The 23,783-nt window shown below is 35.1% G+C and overlaps 6 protein-coding genes across 6 annotated transcripts; 1 reads left to right on the top strand and 5 right to left on the bottom strand.

The window, feature by feature from the left end:
* The first annotated feature begins 143 nt into the window (after positions 1 to 143).
* Positions 144 to 2,888, top strand: rabl3 (RAB, member of RAS oncogene family-like 3). The gene is made up of 8 exons (XM_073846199.1): positions 144 to 209; positions 492 to 583; positions 1,085 to 1,214; positions 1,333 to 1,447; positions 1,552 to 1,702; positions 1,843 to 1,914; positions 2,024 to 2,062; positions 2,256 to 2,888. Exons 1-8 carry the CDS (start codon positions 164 to 166, stop codon positions 2,310 to 2,312), a joined length of 702 nt encoding a protein of 233 aa, XP_073702300.1. The 5' UTR covers positions 144 to 163; the 3' UTR covers positions 2,313 to 2,888.
* A 1,613-nt stretch (positions 2,889 to 4,501) lies between these two features.
* LOC141340175 (granzyme B-like) lies at positions 4,502 to 6,789 on the bottom strand. The gene is made up of 5 exons (XM_073845101.1): positions 6,744 to 6,789; positions 5,717 to 5,864; positions 5,405 to 5,573; positions 5,066 to 5,329; positions 4,502 to 4,936 (listed from the first exon to the last, which is right to left on the bottom strand). Exons 1-5 carry the CDS (start codon positions 6,787 to 6,789, stop codon positions 4,778 to 4,780), a joined length of 786 nt encoding a protein of 261 aa, XP_073701202.1. The 3' UTR covers positions 4,502 to 4,777.
* A 4,167-nt stretch (positions 6,790 to 10,956) lies between these two features.
* LOC141341022 (granzyme B-like) lies at positions 10,957 to 12,294 on the bottom strand. Its single transcript, XM_073846152.1, has 5 exons — positions 12,249 to 12,294; positions 11,917 to 12,064; positions 11,585 to 11,753; positions 11,251 to 11,511; positions 10,957 to 11,129 (listed from the first exon to the last, which is right to left on the bottom strand). Exons 1-5 carry the CDS (start codon positions 12,292 to 12,294, stop codon positions 10,980 to 10,982), a joined length of 774 nt encoding a protein of 257 aa, XP_073702253.1. The 3' UTR covers positions 10,957 to 10,979.
* Positions 12,295 to 16,076: 3,782 nt separating this feature from the next.
* Positions 16,077 to 17,498, bottom strand: LOC141340173 (granzyme B-like). The gene is made up of 5 exons (XM_073845100.1): positions 17,453 to 17,498; positions 17,078 to 17,231; positions 16,746 to 16,914; positions 16,408 to 16,668; positions 16,077 to 16,263 (listed from the first exon to the last, which is right to left on the bottom strand). The coding sequence occupies exons 1-5, from the start codon at positions 17,496 to 17,498 to the stop codon at positions 16,114 to 16,116; spliced, it is 780 nt and encodes a 259-aa protein (XP_073701201.1). The 3' UTR covers positions 16,077 to 16,113.
* Positions 17,499 to 18,123: 625 nt separating this feature from the next.
* On the bottom strand, positions 18,124 to 20,294 carry LOC141340172 (granzyme B(G,H)-like). Its single transcript, XM_073845099.1, has 6 exons — positions 20,264 to 20,294; positions 19,310 to 19,369; positions 19,017 to 19,164; positions 18,733 to 18,877; positions 18,378 to 18,635; positions 18,124 to 18,276 (listed from the first exon to the last, which is right to left on the bottom strand). Exons 1-6 carry the CDS (start codon positions 20,292 to 20,294, stop codon positions 18,124 to 18,126), a joined length of 795 nt encoding a protein of 264 aa, XP_073701200.1.
* A 2,168-nt stretch (positions 20,295 to 22,462) lies between these two features.
* Positions 22,463 to 23,783, bottom strand: LOC141340171 (granzyme B-like). Its single transcript, XM_073845098.1, has 5 exons — positions 23,738 to 23,783; positions 23,416 to 23,563; positions 23,097 to 23,262; positions 22,759 to 23,019; positions 22,463 to 22,621 (listed from the first exon to the last, which is right to left on the bottom strand). The coding sequence occupies exons 1-5, from the start codon at positions 23,781 to 23,783 to the stop codon at positions 22,463 to 22,465; spliced, it is 780 nt and encodes a 259-aa protein (XP_073701199.1).

The following is a 23,783-nucleotide window of genomic DNA, read 5'->3' as shown; positions in this document are numbered from 1 at the left end:
ATCGCACAAGGGCTACTATTAAATAAGTTTATTTATTTTTTCCAATTTATACTTTACGCTATATTGACTGATTTTCACTAAACCCAACTATACGCAGTCTTCACGTATTTCCGCAACTTTTATTTTGTTCTCATACACGGACACAGAGCACTTCCGGAAAGAAATGGCATCTTTGGATAGGGTGAAAGTGTTGGTTTTGGGAGATTCCGGTAATAAACAGTATCTTGTTTTTCTATAACCTTCTCAAAGATATTGTGAATGTACATTTAAAATGTAACTTTAAGCATGTTGTCTAATATTCGAGTCAAGCTAGTTGCATTAGCCTGCTTGGAATTTGCCTGGCTATCTACAATATTGCTATTATATTTAATATTGTTTGAGAATATCTACCATGAGGAATTCCACTTTAGATGCTGTACTTTTGCTTTTACATAAATATTTTGTGAGCCTCAGTATTGCTGTTCTGATCAGTGTTTTGCGTGTGTTTACAGGAGTAGGGAAGTCCTCTCTTGTACATTTACTTTGCCAAAATCAAGTTTTGGGGAATCCGTCATGGACTGTGGGCTGCTCAGTGGATGTCAGGGTACAGTGACAATTCGCAGTGATTATTATTAATTTACTGTGTCATTATCATATAAACCTATGAAATATGTGACTCTGGACACAAAACCAGTCATAAGGGTCAATTTTTGAAATTAAAATTTTTAAGCTGAATAAATAAGCTTTTCACTGATGTGTGGTTTGCTAGGATAGGATAATATTTGGCCAGGACATTTGAAAATCTGGAGGGTGCAAAATAAAATCATAATACTGAGAAAATCACCTTTAAAATGGTAGTTCTTAGCAATGCATATTACTAATCAAAAATTAAGTTTTGATATATTTATGATAGTAAATGTACAAAACATCTTCATGGAACATGATCTTTACTTAATATACTAATTTTTGGCACTAAAAAAAAAACAATAATTTGGACCCATGCAATGTATTGTTGGCTATTGCTACAAATATACCTATGCTACTCAGGACTAGTTTTGTGGTCCAGGGTCACATATAGCAAATTTTGTCTTTATTTTTTGCACAGGTTCATGACTACAGAGAAGGCACTCCAGAAGAGAAGACATACTACATTGAACTCTGGGATGTTGGGGGATCTGTTGGCAGTGCCAGCAGTGTTAAAAGCACCAGAGCTGTGTTTTACAACTCTGTAAATGGTTAAGTATCAGACACAGCATTCAAAAGTTGTTCTTACATGTGTACAAAGTAAAAAGCATGGAATATTTGTAATCACTCTACTTTAATGCTAAATCACTTGTCTTTTTTCACTTCTAGGCATTATTTTAGTTCATGATTTGACTAATAAGAAATCCTTCCAGAATGTGTACCGCTGGTCATTGGAGGCGCTGAGCAAAGACTCCTCTCCAACTGGCATCATTGTATCAAATGGGTGAGTCAAGGTTCAGAATACAGTGAGAGAATAACATACTTGATTTTGTCTTAAAGTTCCCAGACACGTTAATAGGAAATAATTCTGATGTTTTGCACCTGCAGGGATTATGACAGAGAACAGTTTGCAGAGAACTCAGTTCCCCTCTTGCTAATTGGCACCAAGTTTGATCAGATCCCGGAAAACAAGAGGAATGATGTGCTGACCCGCACTGCCTTTCTGTCTGAAGACTTTAACGCAGAGGAGATTAATTTGGTGTGTTTTTAGTGCTGTTATAATCTCTTAACCCAAACAAATAACATGAAGCAAAAAACTTGTCTGTTTGTTGTATTAAATCTCTTTTGGGGATTTCAAACGCTGGAAATTTCTTCACTTTTTTCTGCTTTTCTTCTCAGGATTGTACAAATCCACGGTATCTTGCTGCTGGATCATCAAATGCTGTTAAACTGAGCCGATTTTTTGACAAGGTACAGACTTCAATGAAACTAAAATGTGTATTTCCACTCTGTCCTAGTGTGAGTAAATATCTCTGTGCAGTGTATTATGTCTGTGTAAATTATTATTTTGTCTCTTTAGGTAATAGAGAAGAGATACTTCACAAGAGATCCAAGCCAGGTGAGTGTATACTTCCTCTGTTTGCATGTGACCATATTTGTGACCATGTTTTGTTTTGTTAGACTTTTAGAGAATTACTTACAAGATTCTAAATCAAACTGATGTGATCAAACTGTAATTCATTTAGAATTTTAATTTAGAGTAATGCATTATTATTTTGTTATTTAATAACCTATCCTTTTTTTCTCCCTAGATGCAGAGTTTCACCGACAGGAGGCGCTTTAATTTCAAGAGTCTCCACAGTGATTGAGTGTGCTCATATACTTTGGGTTGGTGGGTTTAGTCATGTTTGTAACCTAGACAAACATATGAATATTCTATAGTCATCACGATCCATTTGCAAAGGCCAATCAGTTTTAGGGTTGTTTTTGAATGACTTTTAACCTTAACCTCCAGCTTACCATGACGGAATGATTTATGTGAATTGATCATCATCTGTATTCAGAGATATTTGTATTTTCATACGTAATAGTAAAAATAGGGACTCAAGGAAATACCCCTGTTGGTACTAATGGGGTGACATGGACCCTGTTTTTTTTTGGTGATAGGTAATGTAAACGGTTTCCCTGTTTGTAGTGTAACTGGAGATGTGACAGGGTTTTTTTTTTGTTAAATATAAACAATTTCTGCTTAATCTTAAGGATTAGTCACCAGTCATCTGAAGGAAGAAATTAATATTATCATAAATTTATCATTTTTTTGTTGATCTATGTAAATTAAAAATTATTCACAATTCTTTGCTATATTAGCAAGCTGTTAATATTGTGTATGTACAGAACTATTTACTTAAGATATCAACAAATAAATAAAGATTGACTTGAGTAAACTGTTTGGCTCTTTTTATACATACATATACACCGATCAGGCATAACATTATGACCACTGACAGGTAAAGTGAATAACACTGATTATCTCTTCATCTCACCCCCCTTTTAGAGGGTGGGATATATTAGGCTGTATATATTAGTCGAAGCAGGAAAAACATAAAGATTTGAGCGAGTTTGACAAGGGACAAATTGCGATAGCTAGACGACTGGGATAGAGCATCTTCAAAACTGCATCTCTTGTGAGGTGTTCCTGGTCTGCAGTGGTCAGGGAAGGAAGGAACAGTGGCGACAGGGTCATGAGCGGCCAAGGCTAGTTGATGCATGTGGTGAGTGAAGGCTGGCCCATGTGTTCCAGACAAACTAGCTCAAATTGCTAAAGAAGTTAATGCTGGTTCTGATGGAAAGGTGTCAGAATGCACTGTTCATCGCAGTTTGCATAGATGCAGATCAGTCAGGGTGGCTGTCCACCACCAACAGTAGGCAATGGCATATGAGCATCAAAACTGGACCACAGAGCAATGGAAGAAGAAGGTGGCCACATTTTCTTTTACAACAGGTGTGTGTACATTGCTTACCTAGGGAACACATGGCACCAGGATGCACTATGGGAAGAAGGCAAGCAGGCGGAGGCAGTGTGATGCTTTGGGAAATGTTCTGCTGGGAATCCTTGGGTCCTGACATCCATGTGGATGTTATTTTGACACATACCACCTGCCTAAGCGTTGTTGTACATCTGTTCATGGAAATGGTATTCCCTGGTGGCTGTGGCCTCTTTCAGCAGGATAATGTGCCCTGCCACAAAAGCAAAAATGGATCAGAAATGGGTCGAGGAGCACAACAATGAGTTTGAGGTGTTGATTTTACCTCCAAATTCCCCAGATCTCATCCATTTGAGCATCTGTGATATGTGCTGAACAAACAAGTCCAGGCCCCATCTCGCAACTTATAGGACTTAAAGGGTCAGCCTCGAGTCCATGCCTTGACGGGTCAGGGCTGTTTTGGCAGCAAAAGGGACACCAACACAATATTAGGAAGGTGGTCATGATGTTATGCCTGATCGGTGTGTATATATACATGTAAATAAATCAAATTCTTCAGTTGTATGGTATTACTGAAAAAAACATTTGTTTTTAGTAAGCTAGCAGATAAGGAAGAATGAGATGCAACTCTTATGATCTCTGGTATTAATCTGCCGGATAAAGAGCCCTGGTCACTGCCCAAACAGGATTTGAACGTGTATATTTCAAATACTAAAAAGCTTTTTTTTGAGTATTTACAAGTGTAATTGGTTGTCAATTAAAGGATCTACTTTAGATAAGACAGATAGCCTAGTAAACATATTAACACCTTAAGAATGTTCTCAACTTTAGCTCCTCTCTGCACCCCCTCTAATTTTCATACCTCTTGCCACAAGCTTGCTTACAAACTGAGGGGACTTTTCACTCAGAGAGCAAAGAGGTTTTTGCAGGAAAAGATTAATTAGATAAGTATCAAACAATCCCACATAAACCCCTGCACAGTTTAAGTAACCTTTTATTTAAAATAAAATCGTTAACACTTTACAATAAGGTTTATTAGTTTACATCAGTTAACAGTTAACATTAACTAAGAATTAACAACATCCACAGCATTTATTAATCTTAGTTAATGTCAATTTCAGCATTTAATAAGTTGTATTTGTTAACATTAGTTAATGCACTGTGAACTAACATGAACAAACAATAAACGACGGAGACTTACAGAACCTATTAGTTCTGTTCTGCCCATTTGAAAGCACTTTAAGCAATGAGTGTGAGAGTGTAAAGTGGTTCAAACATAAAAAGTGTAAAAGAAAAAAAAAACATTTAATGTAAAAAAAAAATATATATATATTTATTTATTTATTCATTCATTCATTCATTTTCATGTTCTTTTTAATCCAGGGGAGGAAGTAGGAGATTTTAACATAAACTTGAGGATATCTTGTATTTGTACAGTCACCAGGAAAGGTATATGAAGCAATTCCTTGTGGTTTATTCTTGCAGATAAGAGGACTTCCTGAATCACCCTAGTGGAAAGATAGATAGATAGATATAATATAATAAATATAATATAATACAATACAATATAATATAATATAATATAATATAATATAATATAATATAATATAATATAATATAATATAAAATAATAATACCTTACAAAAAGCATGTTTCCCATCTGAAACACCACAGAGCATTTTCTCAGAACTGAACCAATACTGCCACATTTTTTCACATTCTGAGTTCTCCTGCAGTTTGAGACTGACTTCCTGCATCACATCTGATCTCTGTATTTGTTTTGGTTTTTTTGACCCCCAACCAGCAATGGAGCATTTAACATTTAACGCTGGTGTTTTTTCATTTCTTTTAGGAAGAGGCATAACTTTCACAAATGCACTGAGCCTGGCTTTTGTCTTCAGCTGCAAATAACAGACAATAATTTAAAGAGAGCAAATTAATTGCATTATATAGACTTACAGTGAAGGTGAAAATACCTTTATTAACATGATATCATAGCTGTAGTCCGTCTTGTTGTTCCGTTCAAACATTTGGTGTGGGATGAATTTCATCACTGGGATTCTCTGCTGGCCTCCCTCCACCTTCCTGATGTTGTGAGCTCCCAGAACAACCTCAAACTGGTCTCGACTAGAGAAGTCACTGCGACTGTGGACGGACAAAAAAAAAAATAAAATAAAAATTGGTTAGTTGAGGTATTTTGGTCTTTATGCATTTGAATAACTAAAACATTTACACATAAATAAAAGTTTAAAAAGCATCATAAATAATGCAGCCAGAAACATACTTACTTCAAACAGTGGGCCGCTGTCAGTACATAATCCTGTCTGATCAGCATCCCTCCACATGTGTGATATTTATCCTTCAGAATAGATGCCATGTATGGCCTGGAATGAGGTATAGCCTCCTTTCCTCCAATAATACTACTCTCCATGCCACCTGTGACAAAAATCAAACTTACACCATTACCAGATCGTTTAATGGAGGAATTGGGTTTTTAGGTGCTGAAACCTGTATTTGTACAGTTTTGTTTTCTGCCTTGAAGGTATGTGGGTGTTTTTTTTTTTTTTCACTAAATACAAAATACATTTTTTTCTATAAGATTATTTTTCCACCTTTTTTAAATTTCCTAAAAGCCTACATTTTCGAAGACCTTCTTTGCTGCTGTTTCAATCATCACCAAAATAGGCACAGAAACTAGGAAAATATCAAACGAATTTTGATTTGTTTTGTATTGCGAAGATATAAGTTAATTATTTGGTGAGGCAATAAACAATTTTAGAAGCTGACCTACATCTGGTAAACGCAATGTTAAAACATTTAAACTTTGTCTAACAAAGTAAGTATTTAGTATTTGTCTTACAAACTGTTTTTAGTTATATGAAAATTTGTTCTGTGTAGTATTTTTGGACCACAGTATTGCTAGTATAAATATATGAATTAATAATTTTTACTGGCTGGAACAACATGCAAACATTTTTGCATTGTAAAAATGTTTAAAGTGTTTTTTCTCTCACTCTTTCACTTTGATGCCAGTGTGTTGCTGTATCCTGTTTCATCAAACCCTAACTATCAGTTAAAACTCAAAAACCACATTATATATGAAAGGAAATATTTCAGTTGCAACACTTAATCATCCGCAGGGGCCGTTGGTGCTTGGACCCCGATGATTTCCACTTTTGACTATATTTGAAAATTTTCCAACTCTACTAATTTTTATTTAAATCATATTCTAGCTTGCAAATAATGTTTGCTAAAAAACAAAAAAAAACAACGCACAATTCAAATTCAGAAAGAACAAAATGAATAACATCTTACCAGCCAAAGGGAGACCAATGAGGAGAAGAATAACGTAAGGAAACATGGTGCAATTGTTGATTGAGAAGTGCAGTCTGAGTTTAAGCATTATGTGTGAACGCTATTAAATTACTCAGATCCCCTCTCTGCACTCACTAGTTGTATCTCCTCCCCCTCCTACCTCAAACCATAAATGTATGTGTGAAATAGTAGCTAAAACCAAGGCGGCAGCAGTAGACTGATTAAAAAAGAGGTGTCACACATACGGTTTCACAGACAAGGCTTAAGCATAGTCCCAGACTAAAATGTAGGTCTGAGCTGTTTTATCTACAAGAAACTTGCACTGACTGACCTTAAAATATACTGTATCAGTGCCTTTGTTTTGTCTCAAGATGGACACCAGCAATGTTTTTTTCAAAGGCACATTCATTAAAATTACTTAAATGTCCTAATTGAACTATGGCCTAATCCTGGGACCAGTTGCATAAAAATAGCATAAAAATGTTAAGACAGTATCGTAAGAACTAGTCTGACCAACTAGCCAAGGAGTAATCAGTTTAACTTTTTGATTCAACTTATACGAATTTACATTTTTAATGTAACTTAATTTAAAAAAATGATGACCAGTCTTAAAGAAAAAAAAAAATTAGCTGACTAACTTTTAAGACTAGTCTTAATCTTTTATGCAACCGGGCCCTGGCTTAGACTATGCCATGTCTGTAAAACCAGGCCATCAAGTAGGAGAGAAGAAATAAAGAGAAAGGAAGAAGTACCTTAATTCCAAATCTCATGCTTATTAAAAATGATTTCATGTTAACTAATCAACATACTATTTTATTTGCAGTCAATGTGTGACATCAAAAAGTTACTGGCTGAAAAAAACAGGCCTTTTTTTTATTAAAGAGGAACTATTTGTAGCATACAAGAAATAAGTGAATAATTGTAAATGCTATTTTCAAAGTTGTTTCTGTCCTCGAATGACATTTATACTATGTTAATCTTTGCTATTTTCTGGCAGCACCACTTTCAGCATCAACAAGGAGCAATGTTTTGGAGGACCAAAGTTCTATAGCTGCTTTACGTTTTAACCAAAATCATTTTTTGCACTTTATTTGTTTGTCTCTATAATAGCATTGTTTTTGTGAGATGCATAGACATACTTTGAATAGTGAGCCAAAGTCAGCATGTAATCTTGTTGTCTTCTATACTGGAGAGGCCATATATGGTCTGGAATGAGGTTTAACCTCTATGCCACCTACAATACCACTCTCTAACCTTCCTGTCATCATGACACAAAAGGCTGTCATGATAAATATACAGTTAAAACTTGGGTACATTACAAACCATTCAGTATTTTTTTATATATTAAATAAATAAATAAATCACTCAAACAGATACAAAGACAGACACTGAACAGCATGATGTACGATTGTTCTGATGCAGGAGTGGAACATGAATAGGATTTGACCCTCAGTGAGGTCTACTTTTATATGTGACAGAGTATATAGGTCAGAGACTATTTTGTTGCATATGAAAGTGCACACCGGAAAGGTGAAGGGTAAAGATCTGACTTGCATTTATTAACAACACAATTAGTTCTCAGGGAAAGTCCACCCAAAAAAGTTCTGTCAAACATTATTTTCAAACTTTTTGTATTACTTTCTTTGTTCTGCAGAACACAAAAAATATATTTTGATGAATGTTGGTAATCAAATTCAACTATTGTTGAGAGGTAAGTGTTTTTGTGGGAATTTTTGCCCAATTATCAGTAAAGCATTTGTAAGGTCAGGCACTAATGTTGAACAAGAAGGCCTGGCTAGCAATCTCCAGTTTATCCCAAAGGTGTTTGATGGGGTTGAGCCCAACTCCTGAAAAACACTACTTGATCTCATGATGAAAATGTACCTGTGGGAACTTTTTCACAAGACGCGAAATACATACCAATAAGTACATATCACTGCAGTTTCCAACAGAAATAAACACTAGAGGCAGTAAAACAGCGAGCACTTGTAATCGATTTCGTACACAGTTATGATTACAGCTCCATATGTTTTGCTTTCCGGACATAATTACTGCTCTGTTCATTCATAAGTCTCCAGTTTGCGCTACCCTGGCCATATATTTGTGGTAACAAAAAGTCTCTTTACTAGACATAATGATTTCAGGAGAGATCAGATTAAATCAAATATAACATTTTATTTGTCAGGTAAAAATGTATCATGCCAATTACACAATTAAACAATGAGAATACAATTCAGTTTCAATTTAGATAAATATGTAACATCATTCGCTCAAAGATGAATCATAAGAGTGGGAGATGCATACCTGACTATCAGAGAGACACACAGTAGTCTGAGTACAGAATCCCGAAGTAGTGTTTCGTCACTTGCCTTATATACTCCAGACCAGAACAAACAAATCTTCTAATCAGTTGTAAAAACACAAAGACCTTTTGGTTTGTCGGGAAATCTCGCGACCCAGGGTTACACCTGGTTGGAGATTCTCATCTGACCATAAGGGGAAAACACACCCCTTAGCAGAAAATCAATTCTATAAAAGTTTTCAATCTTTCTCACAATATAAGTGACTGCTGTGAAATCGAGAACATTTTACCAATCGCACAGAGACCTTTAGAACGATACCAAACATGAAGGGGAAAAACGATATATTCACAAGATATAACACGTGGTGTATGGATCTTCTTAGTGGAACTTTTTTAGGGGGAAGAGTGTGAGAATGAGAGGCGGAGAAGCCAGAGGGGAGAAAGGGGTGGTAAATGAGCAAGGGGGCAGTGTTGCTTGCTATCTTTGAAGATCTCTTCTCCAGATTAGTTTTATTCTTTTGTTTCATTGCATCTGTTTGTAAGAGTTCCTGGACTTTAACTTCAGGAGGCAATAATTTTACCCCTTACACAGTCAGGCAGGTAACGTTGGCCTAACTCCAGGTAACTGACTTCCAAAGAGAGACACGTGATTTGTTGTTTCCACTGCTTCAGACTCCAGTGGTGCCAATAATTGTGACCACAATTGTATATTTTTGAACTGTAGTATCGCTGCCACATGATTCTAGATTCTGAGGTGAGCAGCAAATAGAGAGTGACTTCCTGCAGCCACCTTGATGCACTTTCTCCTTGTTATTTAGAACTCAGTGAGCGACAGTCACAGCTAGAATTTTTTTTCATCTGTTTAAGGACAATAAAGTAGTTCATGTAATTTTCCCAAATCTGAAACATATTTAGTCATATTTATGTTTATTAACAAATGGTACTATTTTTAATTTCTTATTCTTCGGTGTTATTAAATTATCAACCTCAAAATGGTTTGGAATTTGTAATTCACTTAACTTTTAATAAATAAAACGTGAGATGCGTTTTACTTCATGTGAGTACCCAAATTATGAACTCTTATCAACTCTGATATTTATTTGACAGATAAATAAAGAGGCGCCAGAGACCTGGTCATTGCTCAAATAGGATTTGACCTTACGTATTTTAAATACTTATGTAGAAACAAATAGCATCAGCTTTACATATTCACATACGTAATAGATTGTTGTCAACAAATGTATCCACTTTTGCTAAGACAGACCAAGATGTCAAAATGCATTTTCTGAGAGACAGTATAGTAGACATATTGACACCTTCAAGAATGTTCTCAGCTTTGTCTCAAATGCACCTCTAGCTCACACTCTTACCACATGCTTGCATGCTTCATAGGGGGACTTTTTACAAGGTCACTCAGAGAGCAAAAGGGTGTGAAATCACATGAGCAACAATCATTATTTAAAACTAGTTTGCCCATTTAAAAACAAAAAGTGTGAAAGTGTGAAGTAGGTGAAATTGCAATCAGGCTACATGTTTGAATTGAATCTCCTATCTGATTAGCCCTTGAGGGCACATACTGTACATGGAGCCTATATTTAACAAAAGATTATATTCTAACTAATAATTATTTATGAATTAATGTTTTGTTTTGATCTACATGCGGTCTTCTAATGCATTAACAAATATTGCAGTGAATTTTATTTCTGCAGTGTTTCAATGAATTAATACTTTACATAATTTCAATAAATAATTTTAATAATCTCAACTAGCTAAAACCAAATGCAGATTTTGACTGTTGCAGCAGGGACAAGCAATTAGCAGACTTAGATGCAGAAAAAAACCCTTAAGTCTAAAAGTGAACAACAACAACAACAAAAAATCACCTTTAATGTAAGACCCCAATTTATTTATTTCATTGATTTATTCATCTTAATTTAACCAATGTTCTTTTTAATCCAGGGGAGGAAGAATGAGATTTTTACATAAATTTGAGGAAATGTTGCATTTGTACAGTCATTGTCAATGGTATATGAAGCAATTGCTTGTGGTTTAGTATTGCAGATCAGAGGACTCCCTGAATCCCCCTAGTGAAAAGATGAATAGAGAAATAATATAATATAATATAATATAATATAATATAATATAATATAATATAATATAATATAATATAATATAATATAATATAATATAATATAATATAAGTACCAGACAAAAAGCATGTTTTCCATCTGAAACACTGCAGATCATTGTCTTAGAGTTGAAGTGCTGCTTCCACTTGTTTTTACATTCAAAGCTGAACTGCAGTTTAAGGTTGACTTCCCGCATCACATCTGATGCCTGGTTTCCTTTTGGGGTTTTCAACCCCCAACCCGCAATGGAGCAGTCAACATTAGCTGGTGTTTTTCCATTTTTCTTAGGAAGAGTCATAACTTTTACAAATTTGTTCAGCTTGGCTTTCTTCTTCAGCTGCAAATAGTAAAATAATTTAAAGAGAGCAAACAAAGCACATAAGAGTAACAGTAGGTGAAAGTGAAAATACCTTCAGTAACATGATATCATAGCTGTAGTTCGGCTCGTTGTTCTTTTCGAACATAGGATGTCGAATGAATTTCATCACTGGGATTCTCTGCTGGCTCTTCTCCTCCTTGTTAATGTTGTGGGCTCCCAGAACAACCTCAGCATGGTGCCGATCAGGGTATTCTGTGCGACTGCAGAAACAAATCAAAAACTGTAATTAAGTTATTTTCGTTATTTAGTATTTGAATAACTAAAGGATACATTTACAGATAAACTAAAAGTCCTGAGGCTACCACAGTCCTTTTTAAAACCCATCATAAACAATCCTTTACACGCAGCCAGAGACATACTCACTTTAAACAGTGGGCCGCTGTCAGTACATAATCCTCTCTGATCAGCATCCCTCCACATGTGTGCTTTTTTTTGTATTGAATTGATGCCATGTATGGCCTGGAATGAGATTTAGCCTCTTTTCCTCCAATAATATCACTCTCCATCCCACCTGTGTTTAAAAACACAAATAACTTGCACCATTACAAGACTATTTAATTAGGCACTGAATGAAAAAGGGACATGGACTTCATACAAACTTTGTATTCTAGCTTTAACTATTTTCAGACGTTTTTGCTTTTGAAAAAAAAAGATGCACAATACAAACTCATGAAAGAAAGGAATGAATATCTTACCAGCCAAAGAGATACCAAAGAGAAGAAGAAAAGAATAAAGAACCATGGTGGACCCGCCTGCGTTCAAGCATTAGGTGTGAATATGCTGCAGAAATACTCAAACCCACTCTCTACTCTCGCTAGGTGTAACTCCTCCTACTCTTACCTCAAACCACAAATGTGTGCTCAAAATAACAAGTAGCCATTATCCAACAAACAACTGAGAGTCACAGGAACAAACAGTAATAAAATAATATACTCATTTAAGGTCAGAAAATACATTTTTAGGTTTTACAGTTTTAACTTAAATTTACAGTTAAATACCATAATTTCAGTAACTGATATAATGTTAATATACCAACCCACTGAAGTACTGAAATCTGTTTTGTACCATTGTAATACACTGATAACCACCAAATGCAGGTGGTGATGAGAAAATCACATGATGAACCAAAGCAAATCACAAGCAGCTTTTGAATAATAGCATATATAGAATGTGCACAGTGTCATTCACACAAACACTAAACACCATCATGGTAACACACATGAAACTACAACATAACAACATTAAGTGTAACACACAACCCTAATGTTCAAAACTGATAAAAAAAAAGATAAGACAGTAATTTACTGTTAAATTCACGGTAATTTTTACAGTGTAGTACTTTAAAAAGCACCTTAATTCTAAAAGTAATATTTATTTTAAAAAAAGACCAATTACGAACTGACCAACGTAGGCTACATAGTATTTTATTTGCAGCCAATGACTGGACATTGCTTGTGGCAAACATAAACACATAAAAAATTGTAGAAAAGAGGAGGGGGGGGGGGCATTCATTTTTTTCACATTTTGTTATGTTGCTGCCTTATGTTAAACTACTTTAAATTACTTTTTTCCCACATCAATCCACACTGCATAAGTATTCATACCCTTTTCTGGGACACTCAAAATTTAGCTCAGGAGAGTTCATATTGCTTCTAGATGTTACTACACTTCGAGTGGAGTTAAACTGTGGCAAATTAATTTGAATGAGTATGATTTAGAAAGGCATATGCATATCAGAGCAAAAACCAAGTCCTCAAGATAACTGCCTGTAGAGCGCAGTGACAGACTTGCGTTAAGGCAATGATCTAGGGAAGAGTTCAGAAAAAAAATCTGCTGCATTGAAGGTTCACAGAAGCATGTAGCCTCCATTATCCATAATGGAAGACGATTGGAACAACTAGGACTCTAGAAAATGTCTGCCAGCCCCCATCCAAGCTGACAGAGCTTGAGAGGTGAAAAGGTGAGACAAAGAATGGCAGATAATTGCCAAATGCAGATGTGCAAAGCTTGTCACATCATACCCAAAAAGACTTGAGGCTGTAAAGGTGCTTCAACTATGTACTGAGTTAAGGGTATGAATACTTATGCAATGTACTTATTTCAGTGTTTTATTTTTAATAAATTTGTAAAACTTGCAAATCTGGTTTTTGCTTTGTCATTATTATGGTGTATGGAGTGTAAATTGTTGTGGGGAAAAACTAATTTAAAGCAGTTTAACATAAGGCTGCAACAAAACAAAATGTGAACAAAATGAAGGGGTATGAATACTTTTGCAAGGCACTGTATACCTTTCGACATCAAAAATGAATAATATTCTGTAGCTTCCTGTGGACCAAAGTTGGACAGCTAGCGGATTTTATTTTTGGCTTAGTTTTTCTATCACATAGAAATGTGATAAATAAAAAAAAAGTACTTTTATTTGTTTTTCTCTATAATAACAATGATTTAGAGATATATGTTGCAATTCATACACAGTCTATACCTTTTGACATATGAATGACAAGAATGAATAATGTTCTGTAGCTTCTTGTGGACCAAAGCTGATTTAATTTTTGTTTTAAGATTGTACAATATTTGCTTTATAAATCAGTTTTTTGTTGTTGTTGTTGTTTTAAACTAGTTATTTTTGTTGTAAACTAGCTTTTGTATATGCAATTTAAGAAGGCTAGTACAATATGTAAGTTAATGAACAAGTAAAAAAAAAAAAAACATTCTTAAACATTTTTATGACGTTTCCAATGGAAATGGTAACAGGGAGTACCCGACAAACAGATACAGAGACAGACACCGAGCATGATGATGTACGATTGTTCTGATGCCGAAGTAGAATATGAACAGGATTTGACCCTCAGTGAGGTCTACTTTTATATGTGACAGGGTGTAGAGGTCAGAGATTATTCTCACCTACATACTCTCACATATGAAAGGACACAACGGAAAGGTGTAGGGGAAAGATCTCACTCGCATGTATTAATAACATAGTGAGTTATCTGGAAAAAAAAAAATGTATTTTTTGGCACGATGCGAAATACGTACCAATACATATCACTGCAGTTTCCAAACAGAAATGATCACTAGTAAAACAGCGAGCACTTGTAATCGTTTTCATACACAGTTATGATTACAGCTCCATATGTTTTGCTTTCCAGATGTAACTAGCTTGCTCGGTAGCTCAGCCGGCATGGAATTGGACTTAGGATGCAGAATCCTTGGGTACAAATCCTGTGAAAAACATGACTCACGAAAGAGTTGAAAGATAATAGATCGGAAAACAAGCTAAAATCTAAAAGCTAAAAGCTGATTTGTCACTTCACAGAATGTTTCCACTGCTCCAGAGTCCAGTGGTGCCAATAATTCTGACCACAATTGTATATTTTTGAACTGAAGTATCGCTGCCACATGATTCTAGATTCTGAGGTGAGCAGCAAATAGAGTCTTTCTGCAGCAACCTTGATGCACTTTCTCCTTGTTATTTAGAACTCAGTGAGTGACAGTCACAGCTAAAATTTTTTCCTCTGTTTAAGGACAATAATGTATTTCATGTAATTTTCCCAAATCTGAAATATATTTAGTCAGATTTTTGTTTTTTAACAAATGGTGATATATTTAAATTCATGTTATTAAATTATCAACCACGAAATGTGTTGGAATTTGTAATTCCGTCAACAAAATGTGAGATGCGTTTTACTTCATGTGAGTACCAAAAGTACGAACTCTTATTATCTCTGATATTCATCTGATATTTAAATAAAGAAGCGTCAGAGACCTGGTCATTGCCCAAATAAGATTTGAACTTATGTATCTCAAATACTGAAGTTTAAATTAATAGTATCAGCTTTACATATTCATATGTGTAATAGTTTTTCGTCAACAAATGTATCCACTTTTTCTAAGACAGACCAAGATGTCAAAATGCATTTTCTGAGAGACAGTGTAGTAGACATATTGACAACTTAAGGATGTTCTCAACTTTGGCTCAAATACACCTCACACTCTCACCACATGCTTGCATGCAAACAAAGAGGCTTTATAGGGGGACTTTTCACAAGGTCACTCAGAGAGCAAAAGAGTGTGAAATCACATGAGCAACAACCATTATTTAAAACTAGTTTGCCCATTTAAAAACAAAAAGTGTGAAGTATGTAAAACTGGAATCAGGCTACATGTTTGAATTGAATCTCTTATCTGATTGGCCCTTGACAGCACATACTGTACATGGAGCCTATACTTAACAAAAGATTATATTCTAACTAATAATTATTTATGAATGTTTAATTTTGATCTACATGCGGTCATCTAATGCATTTATGAATACCACAGTGAATTTTATTTCTGCAATCTTTTAATAAATTAATACTTTACGTAATTTCAGAGTTATTAATAATCTCAACTGGCTAAAACCAAAGGCACTGAGATTTTGACTGTTGCAGCAGGGACAAGCAATTAGCAGACTTAGATGCGGAAAAACAACCCTTAAGTCTAAAAGTGAACAACAACAAACAATCACCTTTAATTTAAGACCCTTTAATTTATTTATTTAATTTATTCATTCATCTTAATTTAACCAATGTTCTTTTTAATCCAGGGGAGGAAGAATGAGATTTTTACATAAACTTGAGGAAATGTTGCATTTGTACAGTCATTGTCAATGGTATATGAAGCAATTGCTTGTGGTTTAGTATTGCAGATCAGAGGACTCCCTGAATCCCCCTAGTGAAAAAGATGGATAGAGAAATATAATATAATATGATATAATATAATATGATATAATATAATATAATATAATATAATATAATATAATATAATATAATATAATATAATATAATATAATATAATATAATATAATATAAGTACCAGACAAAAAGCATGTCTTCCATCTGAAACACTGCAGATCATTGTCTCAGAGTTGAAGTGCTGCTGCCACTTTTCTTTACATTTTGAGTTCTCCTGCAGTTTAAGTTTGACTTCCCGCATCACATCTGATGCCTGGTTTCCTTTTGGGGTTTTCAACCCCCAACCCGCAATGGAGCAGTCAACATTAGCTGGTGTTTTTCCATTTTTCTTAGGAAGGGACATAACTTTTACAAATTTGTTCAGCTTGGCTTTCTTCTTCAGCTGCAAATAGTAAAATAATTTAAAGAGAGCAAACAAAGCACATAATATAGAGTTACAGTAGGTGACGGTGAAAATACCTTCAGTAACATGATATCATAGCTGTAGTTCGGCTCGTTGTTCTTTTCAAACATAGGATGTCGAATGAATTTCATCACTGGGATTCTCTGCTGGCTCTTCTCCTCCTTGTTAATGTTGTGGGCTCCCAGAACAACCTCAGCATGGTGCTGATCAGGGTATTCTGTGCGACTGCGGAAAAAAATCAAAAACTGCAATTAAGTTATTTTCGTTATTTAGTATTTGAATAACTAAAGCACACATTTACAGATAAACTAAAAGTCTTGAGGCTACCACAGTCCTTTTTAAAACGCATCATAAACAATCCTTTTCATGCAGCCAAAAACATACTCACTTTAAACAGTGGGCCGCTGTCAGTACATAATCCTCTCTGATCAGCATCCCTCCACATGTGTGCCGTTTTTTGTATTGAATAGATACCATGTATGGCCTGGAATGAGGTTTAGCCTCTTTTCCTCCAATAATATCACTCTCCATCCCACCTGTGACTAAAAACACAAATAACTTGCACCATTAACAGACTATTGAATTAGGCATTTAATATAGTGACATTGACTTTTTACAATTTGTATTATGTACATTTTGCACATGTGCATTAGTTGATTTTAAATTTAATTAATTCTAGCTTTAAATATTTTCAGATGTTTTTGCTTCTGGAAAAAAAAAAAAGATGCACAATACAAATGATAGAAAGGAATGAATATCTTACCAGACAAAGAGATTCCAAAGAGAAGAAGAAAAGAATAAAGAACCATGGTGGACCCGTCTGCGTTCAAGCAGATGTGAATATGCTGCAGAAATGCTCAAACCCACTCTGTAACCTCTCTAGGTTTAACTCCTCCTACTCTTACCTCAAACCACAAATGTGTGCTCCAAAAAACAATTAGTCATTGCCCAACAAACAACTAAAAGTCACAGGAACAAAGAGTAATGAAATACTATTTTCAGTTAAAGTTATCAGAAAAGAAAATGACCTTAATTCTAAATCTAATTATTCGGTTGAAGTTGTGGTGTCCTGTAGAGATCAAACACTGGCTGATCAACGTACATAGTATTTTATTTGCAATAAATAATTTTTTTTTGCACTTTAAACTGTCTTGTTGTAAACTAGGTTTTTTTTATTCATATGCAATTTACAAAGACTAGTCCAATAAGTAGGTTAGATTATAGAGGACCTTAGCCCGAGTTTTTCCTGAACACAGCATTGGAAGCAATAAAGACAAAAATGTAAAAAACAAACAAACAAACAAAAAAACATTCTTAATCATTTTATGACGTTTCATATGGAAATGGTAACAGGGAGTATCCAAGAAATAGTAAAAGAGCTTTTTAGGCTTCACAATTATACACGAGAATTTTCCATGTATAAATGATGTTATTTCAATCACTTAATGTTTTTTTAATCCATGGAAGGAAAGCAGATATTTTTATATAGACTTGAGGGTATTCTTTGAATGTACAGTCATTGTGATATGTGTATGCAGCCATTCCTTTAAGTTCGGAGTCGCAAAGAAGAGGACTGCCAGAATCACCCTAAAGAAACAAATCAAAGAATTAAAATGTAGTTTGCCACTATGTGAAATATCAGAGGGCATCATTTTTTTTGCTCATTATCAAAAGTGATTTTGCAGTACCTGACAGAATGCCCTTTTCCCATCTGAGACACTACAGATCATTTTCTCAGTTTTGAAATGGTATTTCCACTTATTTTTGCACTTAAAGGTTAACTCCAGTTTGAGGCTGACTTCCCGCAGAATATTTGATACTCTTCCACCAGGTTTTGTCATGCCCCAGCCAGCAATGGAGCATTGCACATGAGCAGAAATATTCTCATTGTTCTTAGGTAGTTTAATAACACTCACAAACTCATTCCGCACGGCTTTGGTCTTCAGCTGTAACATATTAGTAGATCAAAACCTCTATGAGTTTTACTTTAAAAAAAAAATCAAGATCCATCCACAAAAAAGACAATTTGAGGACCAATAATACCTTTAGCAACATGATATCATAGCTCAAGGGTTCATTCTCATACTTAGGATGTTTGATGTACTTTTCTACTTGGATAATCTGCTGGCTGTCCTCATTCTGGCTAATATTGTGTGCTCCCAAAACAACTTCTAAGGTGTCAGTGTTGCTGTGAAAACATTTAATGTTGAAATAATTTTAAGTGTTGATAACTGCAGAGCATCATGTTATATATTGTTTTAAAAAAAACAGGATAAAGACTACAATACCTCATCATGCTCGAATATGTTCAAATTGTATATACTCACTTCAAACAGTGGGCCGAAGTCAGTACATAATCATTCCTAATCAGCATCCCTCCACATATATGTTGTCTTCTATACTGGAGAGATGCCATGTATGGTTTGGAATGAGGTTTAACCTCGTGGCCTCCTACAATACCACTCTCGAACCCTCCTGTGATCATGATACAAGAGGTTATCATGGTAAATATAGAGTTAAAACATGGATACAGTACAAGCTAGCCAATTATTGCAAACCATTGAAATATGTAAATTAACTGCATTTAATTAAAACATTCGCGCACAAAAGAATGTCTTACCGGACAGAGAGAAGATCGACAGCAGGAGACAGATGCTGAGCACCATGATGTACGACTGTGCTGAATGGAATATGAACAGGATTTGGAATATGAACAGGTATACTTTTATATGTGACAGGGTATAGAGGTCAGAGATTATTCTCACCTACATACTTTCACATATGAAAGGACACGACGGAAAGGTGTAGGGGAAAGATCTCACTCGCATGTATTAATAACACAGTGAGTTATCGGGGAAAAAGTATTTTTGGCAAGATGCGGAATACATACTAATAAGTACATATCACTGCACTTTCCAACAGAAATTAACACTAGAGGCGGTAAAACAGCGAGCACTTGTAATCGTTTTCATACACAGTTATGATTACAGCTCCATATGTTTGGCTTTCCGGACATAACTAGCTTGCTTGATAGCTCAGCCGGCACGAAATTAGACTTAGGATACAGAATCCTTGGGTACAAATCCTGTGAAAAACATGACTCACAATTAAAGAGCTGAAAGACGATAGATCGTAAAACAAGCTAAACACGAGATTGCATTTTTACATCACATTCGCTTTTGTTCGTACTATCGGGTAGGTTTCGGTGTAGTGCAGATGGTGCGTTATTTTAAAACATCACAGAGCATTAGCGTTATAGTGTCACTCAATGGACATTTCAAGTCAGAACTGCAGTGACGTACAAAACCAACTTCACATAAAACGTACCATATGTACGTTTATCTCTTCGGGGGCAAAAAAAACGAACACTCTTTTAGCGACCACTCAGTGGATAGTTCTCATCAAATATGTCACGAAACATACATGGTCGTGCGTATTTCGCATCTTGTGAAAAAGTTCCCACAGATATGTTTTCGTCATGAGATCAGGTTGGAAAAACAGCCTCATATCATTATCCCTCCTCTACCAAACTTTACAGTTGGCATAATGCAGTCAGGCAGGTAATGTTAGTTACTTAGGTCTTCAAAGTGAGAGGGGTTGGCCATGGTACCCTGTCCACATTGAATGCTGTGTTTAACATTTTGTTTGGGTTTTCACAAGTGTGTCATGGTTACTGAGTGTGGGGTAGAAATCTTAGGGTCTTTGCCAGCCACCTCTCTCTTTCTTTACTAATTTATTTTATTTTTATTGTACTGTTGTACTGTATTTGTATGTTACTGGTATTGTGTTTGTGATCCGAGTCGACACCTTGTGTGACACTGTATTGATTCTGTTTTTATTAATTGTATGTTTGAATAAGGTGAAATTTGTTTATATTTGTCTACATCTCAATGCTCACCCTGCCTTTGGCAGCCAACCTGTGTACCCTTGTATAGGGCTGTTATTCCCGGTGTGTGCCGGGTGGCGTAGTCAACATATAGTTAATTGGTTCTTTATTGGTAAGCTATGTACAACTGACCCCTCATGCCACATTGGCATAACTCCAGGTAACTGATTGCTAAAGAGAGACGTGTGATTTGTCACTCCACAAAACATTTCCACTGCTCCTGACCAGAATTGTATACTTCTAAACTAAAGTATCACTGCCGCATGATTCTATATTCTGAGGTGAGCAGCAAATAGAGACTTCCTGCAGCAACCTTGATGCACTTTCTCCTTGTAATTTAGAACCCTGTGAGCGACAGTCACAGCTAGAATTTTTTTCTATCTGTCAATGCAATAATATAGTTCATGTAATTTTCTCAAATCTGAAACATATTTAGTCATATTTATGATTATTAATATATTTATATATTATTAATACGTAATATATTTCATTTCTTGTTCTTCTGTGTTTTTAAATGATCAAACTCGAAATGATCAGATGAGATAGCGTGAGATGCGTTTTACTTCATGTGAGTACCAAAATTACAAACTCTTATTATCTCTGATATTCATCTGACAGATGAATAAAGAGGCGTCAGAGACCTGGTCATTGCCCGAATAAGATTTGAACTTATGTATTTCAAATACTGAAGTTTAAATGAATAGTTTCAGCTTTACATATTCACATGTGTAATAGTTTGTTGTCAACAAATGTATCCACTTTTGCTAAGACAGACCAAGATGTCAAAATGCATTTTCTGTGAGAAAGTATAGTAGACATATTGACGCCCCACATAGCAAATGTTTTCTGGCCCAGCTTCGGGTCACACAATTACATTTCCCTCGGCCCAAGTACCGCAAAAAATGACGGCCCTGAAGTGGTGCAAAACTGGATTAAAGGGCCACACATGGGCCATAACCGGCCCGAATCTCAGCCAGTTAATCACCCTTAACCGGGCCTGAGCTGGGCCAAAACAGGTTTTATTATTGGTACCAATTCTCAGCCTTAAGAAAACCAGAATCCCCAAATCTGAGCCACACCTGAGCCTTATATAACCCAGACCCATGGAGACATGGAGCCTACACTCTTAAAAATAAAGGTGCTTCTAAAGGTTTTTCACAGCGATGCCATGGAAGAACCATTTTTGGTTCCACAAAGAACCATTCGGTCAAAGGTTCTTTAAAGAACCATCTCTTTCTTACCTTATAATAATTCGAAGAACCTTATTTTGCCACAACGAACCTTTTGTGAAACAGAAAGGTTCTTCAGATTTTAAAGGTTCTTTATGGAACCATTTAGACAAAAAGGTTCTTCTATGGCATCATGAAGCACCTTTATTTTAGAGTGTATATTTAACAAAATATTATATTCTAACTAATAATTATGAATTAATGTTTCATTTGTGATATACATGCAGCCTTCGAATGAAATAATGAATACTGCAGTGAGTTTTATTTTTATGTGTTTCAATAAATTGATACTTTACATAATTTTAGAGTTATTGCCTGTTTATTAGTAATCTCAAATTAAAAACAAAAATGCACTGAGATTTTGACTGCAGCAGGGACAAGCAATTAGCAGACTTAGGTGCAGAAATAAAAAACCTTAAGTCGAATAGTGAACAACAACAGCAACAACAAAAATCACCTTTAATGTAAGACCCCAATTTATTTATTTGATTTATGTATTTATCACATTTATTTCACTTAAAAATGTAAAATAAAATTTCCATCTTAATTTAACCAATGTTCTCCAATGTCTTTAACCAAAAAAGTATTACAAGCCTAAAAAGTCTAAACGAGAAAAAACATATTTAATGTAAAAAGAAAAAAAATTTTTTTTATTTATTTATTCATTCATTTTCATTTTCTTTTTAATCCAGGGGAGGAAGAATGAGATTTTTACATAAACTTGAGGATATGTTGTATTTGTACAGTTATCATGAATGGTATATGAAGCAATTCCTTGTGGTTTAGTATTGCAGATCAGAGGACTCCCTGAATCCCCCTAGTGAAAAGATGGATAGAGAAATTAATATAATATAATATAATATAATATAATATAATATAATATAATATAATATAATATAATATAATATAATATAATATAATATAATATAATATAATATAATATAATATAAGTACCAGACAAAAAGCATGTCTTCCATCTGAAACACTGCAGATCATTGTCTCAGAGTTGAAGTGCTGCTGCCACTTTTCTTTACATTTTGAGTTCTCCTGCAGTTTAAGTTTGACTTCCCGCATCACATCTGATGCCTGGTTTCCTTTTGGGGTTTTCAACCCCCAACCCGCAATGGAGCAGTCAACATTAGCTGGTGTTTTCCCATTTTTCTTAGGAAGGGACATGACTTTTACAAATTTGTTCAGCTCGGCTTTCTTTTTCAGCTGCAAATAGTAAAATAATTTAAAGAGAGCAAAGAAAGCACATAATATAGAGTTACAGTAGGTGACGGTGAAAATACCTTCAGTAACATGATATCATAGCTGTAGTTCGGCTCGTTGCTCTGTTCAAACATAGGATGTCGGATGAATTTCATCACTTGGATTCTCTGCTGGCTCGTCTCCACCTCGGTAATGTTGTGGGCTCCCAGAACAACCTCAACATGATGCCGATTATGGGAGACTTGGCTTCTGCTGAAAAAATCAAAAACTGTAATTTTAGTTATTTAGTAATTGAACTAAAGCACACATTTAAAGATAAACTAAAAGTCTTGAGGCTACCACAGTCCTTTTAAAAAGCATCATAAATAATCCTTCATAAGCAGCCAGAGACATACTCACTTTAAACAATGGGCCGCCGTCAGTACATAATCATTCCTAATCAGCATCCCTCCACATATATGTTGTCTTCTATACTGGAGAGATGCCATGTATGGTTTGGAATGAGGTTTAACCTCGTGGCCTCCTACAATACCACTCTCGAACCCTCCTGTGATCATGATACAAGAGGTTGTCATGGTAAATATAGAGTTAAAACATGGATACAGTACAAGCTAGCCAATTATTGCAAGCCATTGATATGTAAATGTAGATACAAACAGAAATATGTCTAGTAAATTAATTGTATTCAATTAAAGCATTCCCTCACAAAAGAATGTCTTACCGGACAGAGAGAAGATCGATAGCAGGAGACAGATGCTGAGCAGCAT

This window comes from Garra rufa, chromosome 8 (genome assembly GCF_049309525.1).
Source record: "Garra rufa chromosome 8, GarRuf1.0, whole genome shotgun sequence".
NCBI lineage: Eukaryota > Metazoa > Chordata > Actinopteri > Cypriniformes > Cyprinidae > Garra > Garra rufa.
This window is presented reverse-complemented; position numbering and strand designations above follow the sequence as displayed.

What these genes read in the sequence shown, in the direction of transcription:
- rabl3 (XM_073846199.1), top strand. Translation starts at nt 164, where the DNA reads ATGGCATCTTTGGATAGGGTGAAAGTGTTGGTTTTGGGAGATTCCG. An exon ending in GTTTTACAACTCTGTAAATG is followed by an intron (nt 1,215 to 1,332) that starts GTTAAGTATCAG and finishes TTTCACTTCTAG; the next exon opens with GCATTATTTTAGTTCATGAT. An exon ending in GGCATCATTGTATCAAATGG is followed by an intron (nt 1,448 to 1,551) that starts GTGAGTCAAGGT and finishes TTGCACCTGCAG; the next exon opens with GGATTATGACAGAGAACAGT.
- LOC141340175 (XM_073845101.1), bottom strand. Translation starts at nt 6,789, where the DNA reads ATGTTTCCTTACGTTATTCTTCTCCTCATTGGTCTCCCTTTGGCTG. An exon ending in CATTGGTCTCCCTTTGGCTG is followed by an intron (nt 5,865 to 6,743) that starts GTAAGATGTTAT and finishes TTTTTGTCACAG; the next exon opens with GTGGCATGGAGAGTAGTATT. An exon ending in ATGATATCATGTTAATAAAG is followed by an intron (nt 5,330 to 5,404) that starts GTATTTTCACCT and finishes TGTTATTTGCAG; the next exon opens with CTGAAGACAAAAGCCAGGCT.
- LOC141341022 (XM_073846152.1), bottom strand. Translation starts at nt 12,294, where the DNA reads ATGGTTCTTTATTCTTTTCTTCTTCTCTTTGGTATCTCTTTGGCTG. An exon ending in CTTTGGTATCTCTTTGGCTG is followed by an intron (nt 12,065 to 12,248) that starts GTAAGATATTCA and finishes TTTTAAACACAG; the next exon opens with GTGGGATGGAGAGTGATATT. An exon ending in ACAGCGGCCCACTGTTTAAA is followed by an intron (nt 11,754 to 11,916) that starts GTGAGTATGTCT and finishes TTGTTTCTGCAG; the next exon opens with TCGCACAGAATACCCTGATC.
- LOC141340173 (XM_073845100.1), bottom strand. Translation starts at nt 17,498, where the DNA reads ATGGTTCTTTATTCTTTTCTTCTTCTCTTTGGAATCTCTTTGTCTG. An exon ending in CTTTGGAATCTCTTTGTCTG is followed by an intron (nt 17,232 to 17,452) that starts GTAAGATATTCA and finishes TTGTGTTTTTAG; the next exon opens with TCACAGGTGGGATGGAGAGT. An exon ending in ATGATATCATGTTACTGAAG is followed by an intron (nt 16,669 to 16,745) that starts GTATTTTCACCG and finishes TACTATTTGCAG; the next exon opens with CTGAAGAAGAAAGCCAAGCT.
- LOC141340172 (XM_073845099.1), bottom strand. Translation starts at nt 20,294, where the DNA reads ATGGCCAACCCCTCTCACTTTGAAGACCTAA. An exon ending in GTCGATCTTCTCTCTGTCCG is followed by an intron (nt 19,165 to 19,309) that starts GTAAGACATTCT and finishes TCATGATCACAG; the next exon opens with GAGGGTTCGAGAGTGGTATT. An exon ending in ACTTCGGCCCACTGTTTGAA is followed by an intron (nt 18,878 to 19,016) that starts GTGAGTATATAC and finishes ATGTTTTCACAG; the next exon opens with CAACACTGACACCTTAGAAG.
- LOC141340171 (XM_073845098.1), bottom strand. Translation starts at nt 23,783, where the DNA reads ATGCTGCTCAGCATCTGTCTCCTGCTATCGATCTTCTCTCTGTCCG. An exon ending in ACGGCGGCCCATTGTTTAAA is followed by an intron (nt 23,263 to 23,415) that starts GTGAGTATGTCT and finishes TTTCAGCAGAAG; the next exon opens with CCAAGTCTCCCATAATCGGC. An exon ending in GAAGACATGCTTTTTGTCTG is followed by an intron (nt 22,622 to 22,758) that starts GTACTTATATTA and finishes TCTTTTCACTAG; the next exon opens with GGGGATTCAGGGAGTCCTCT.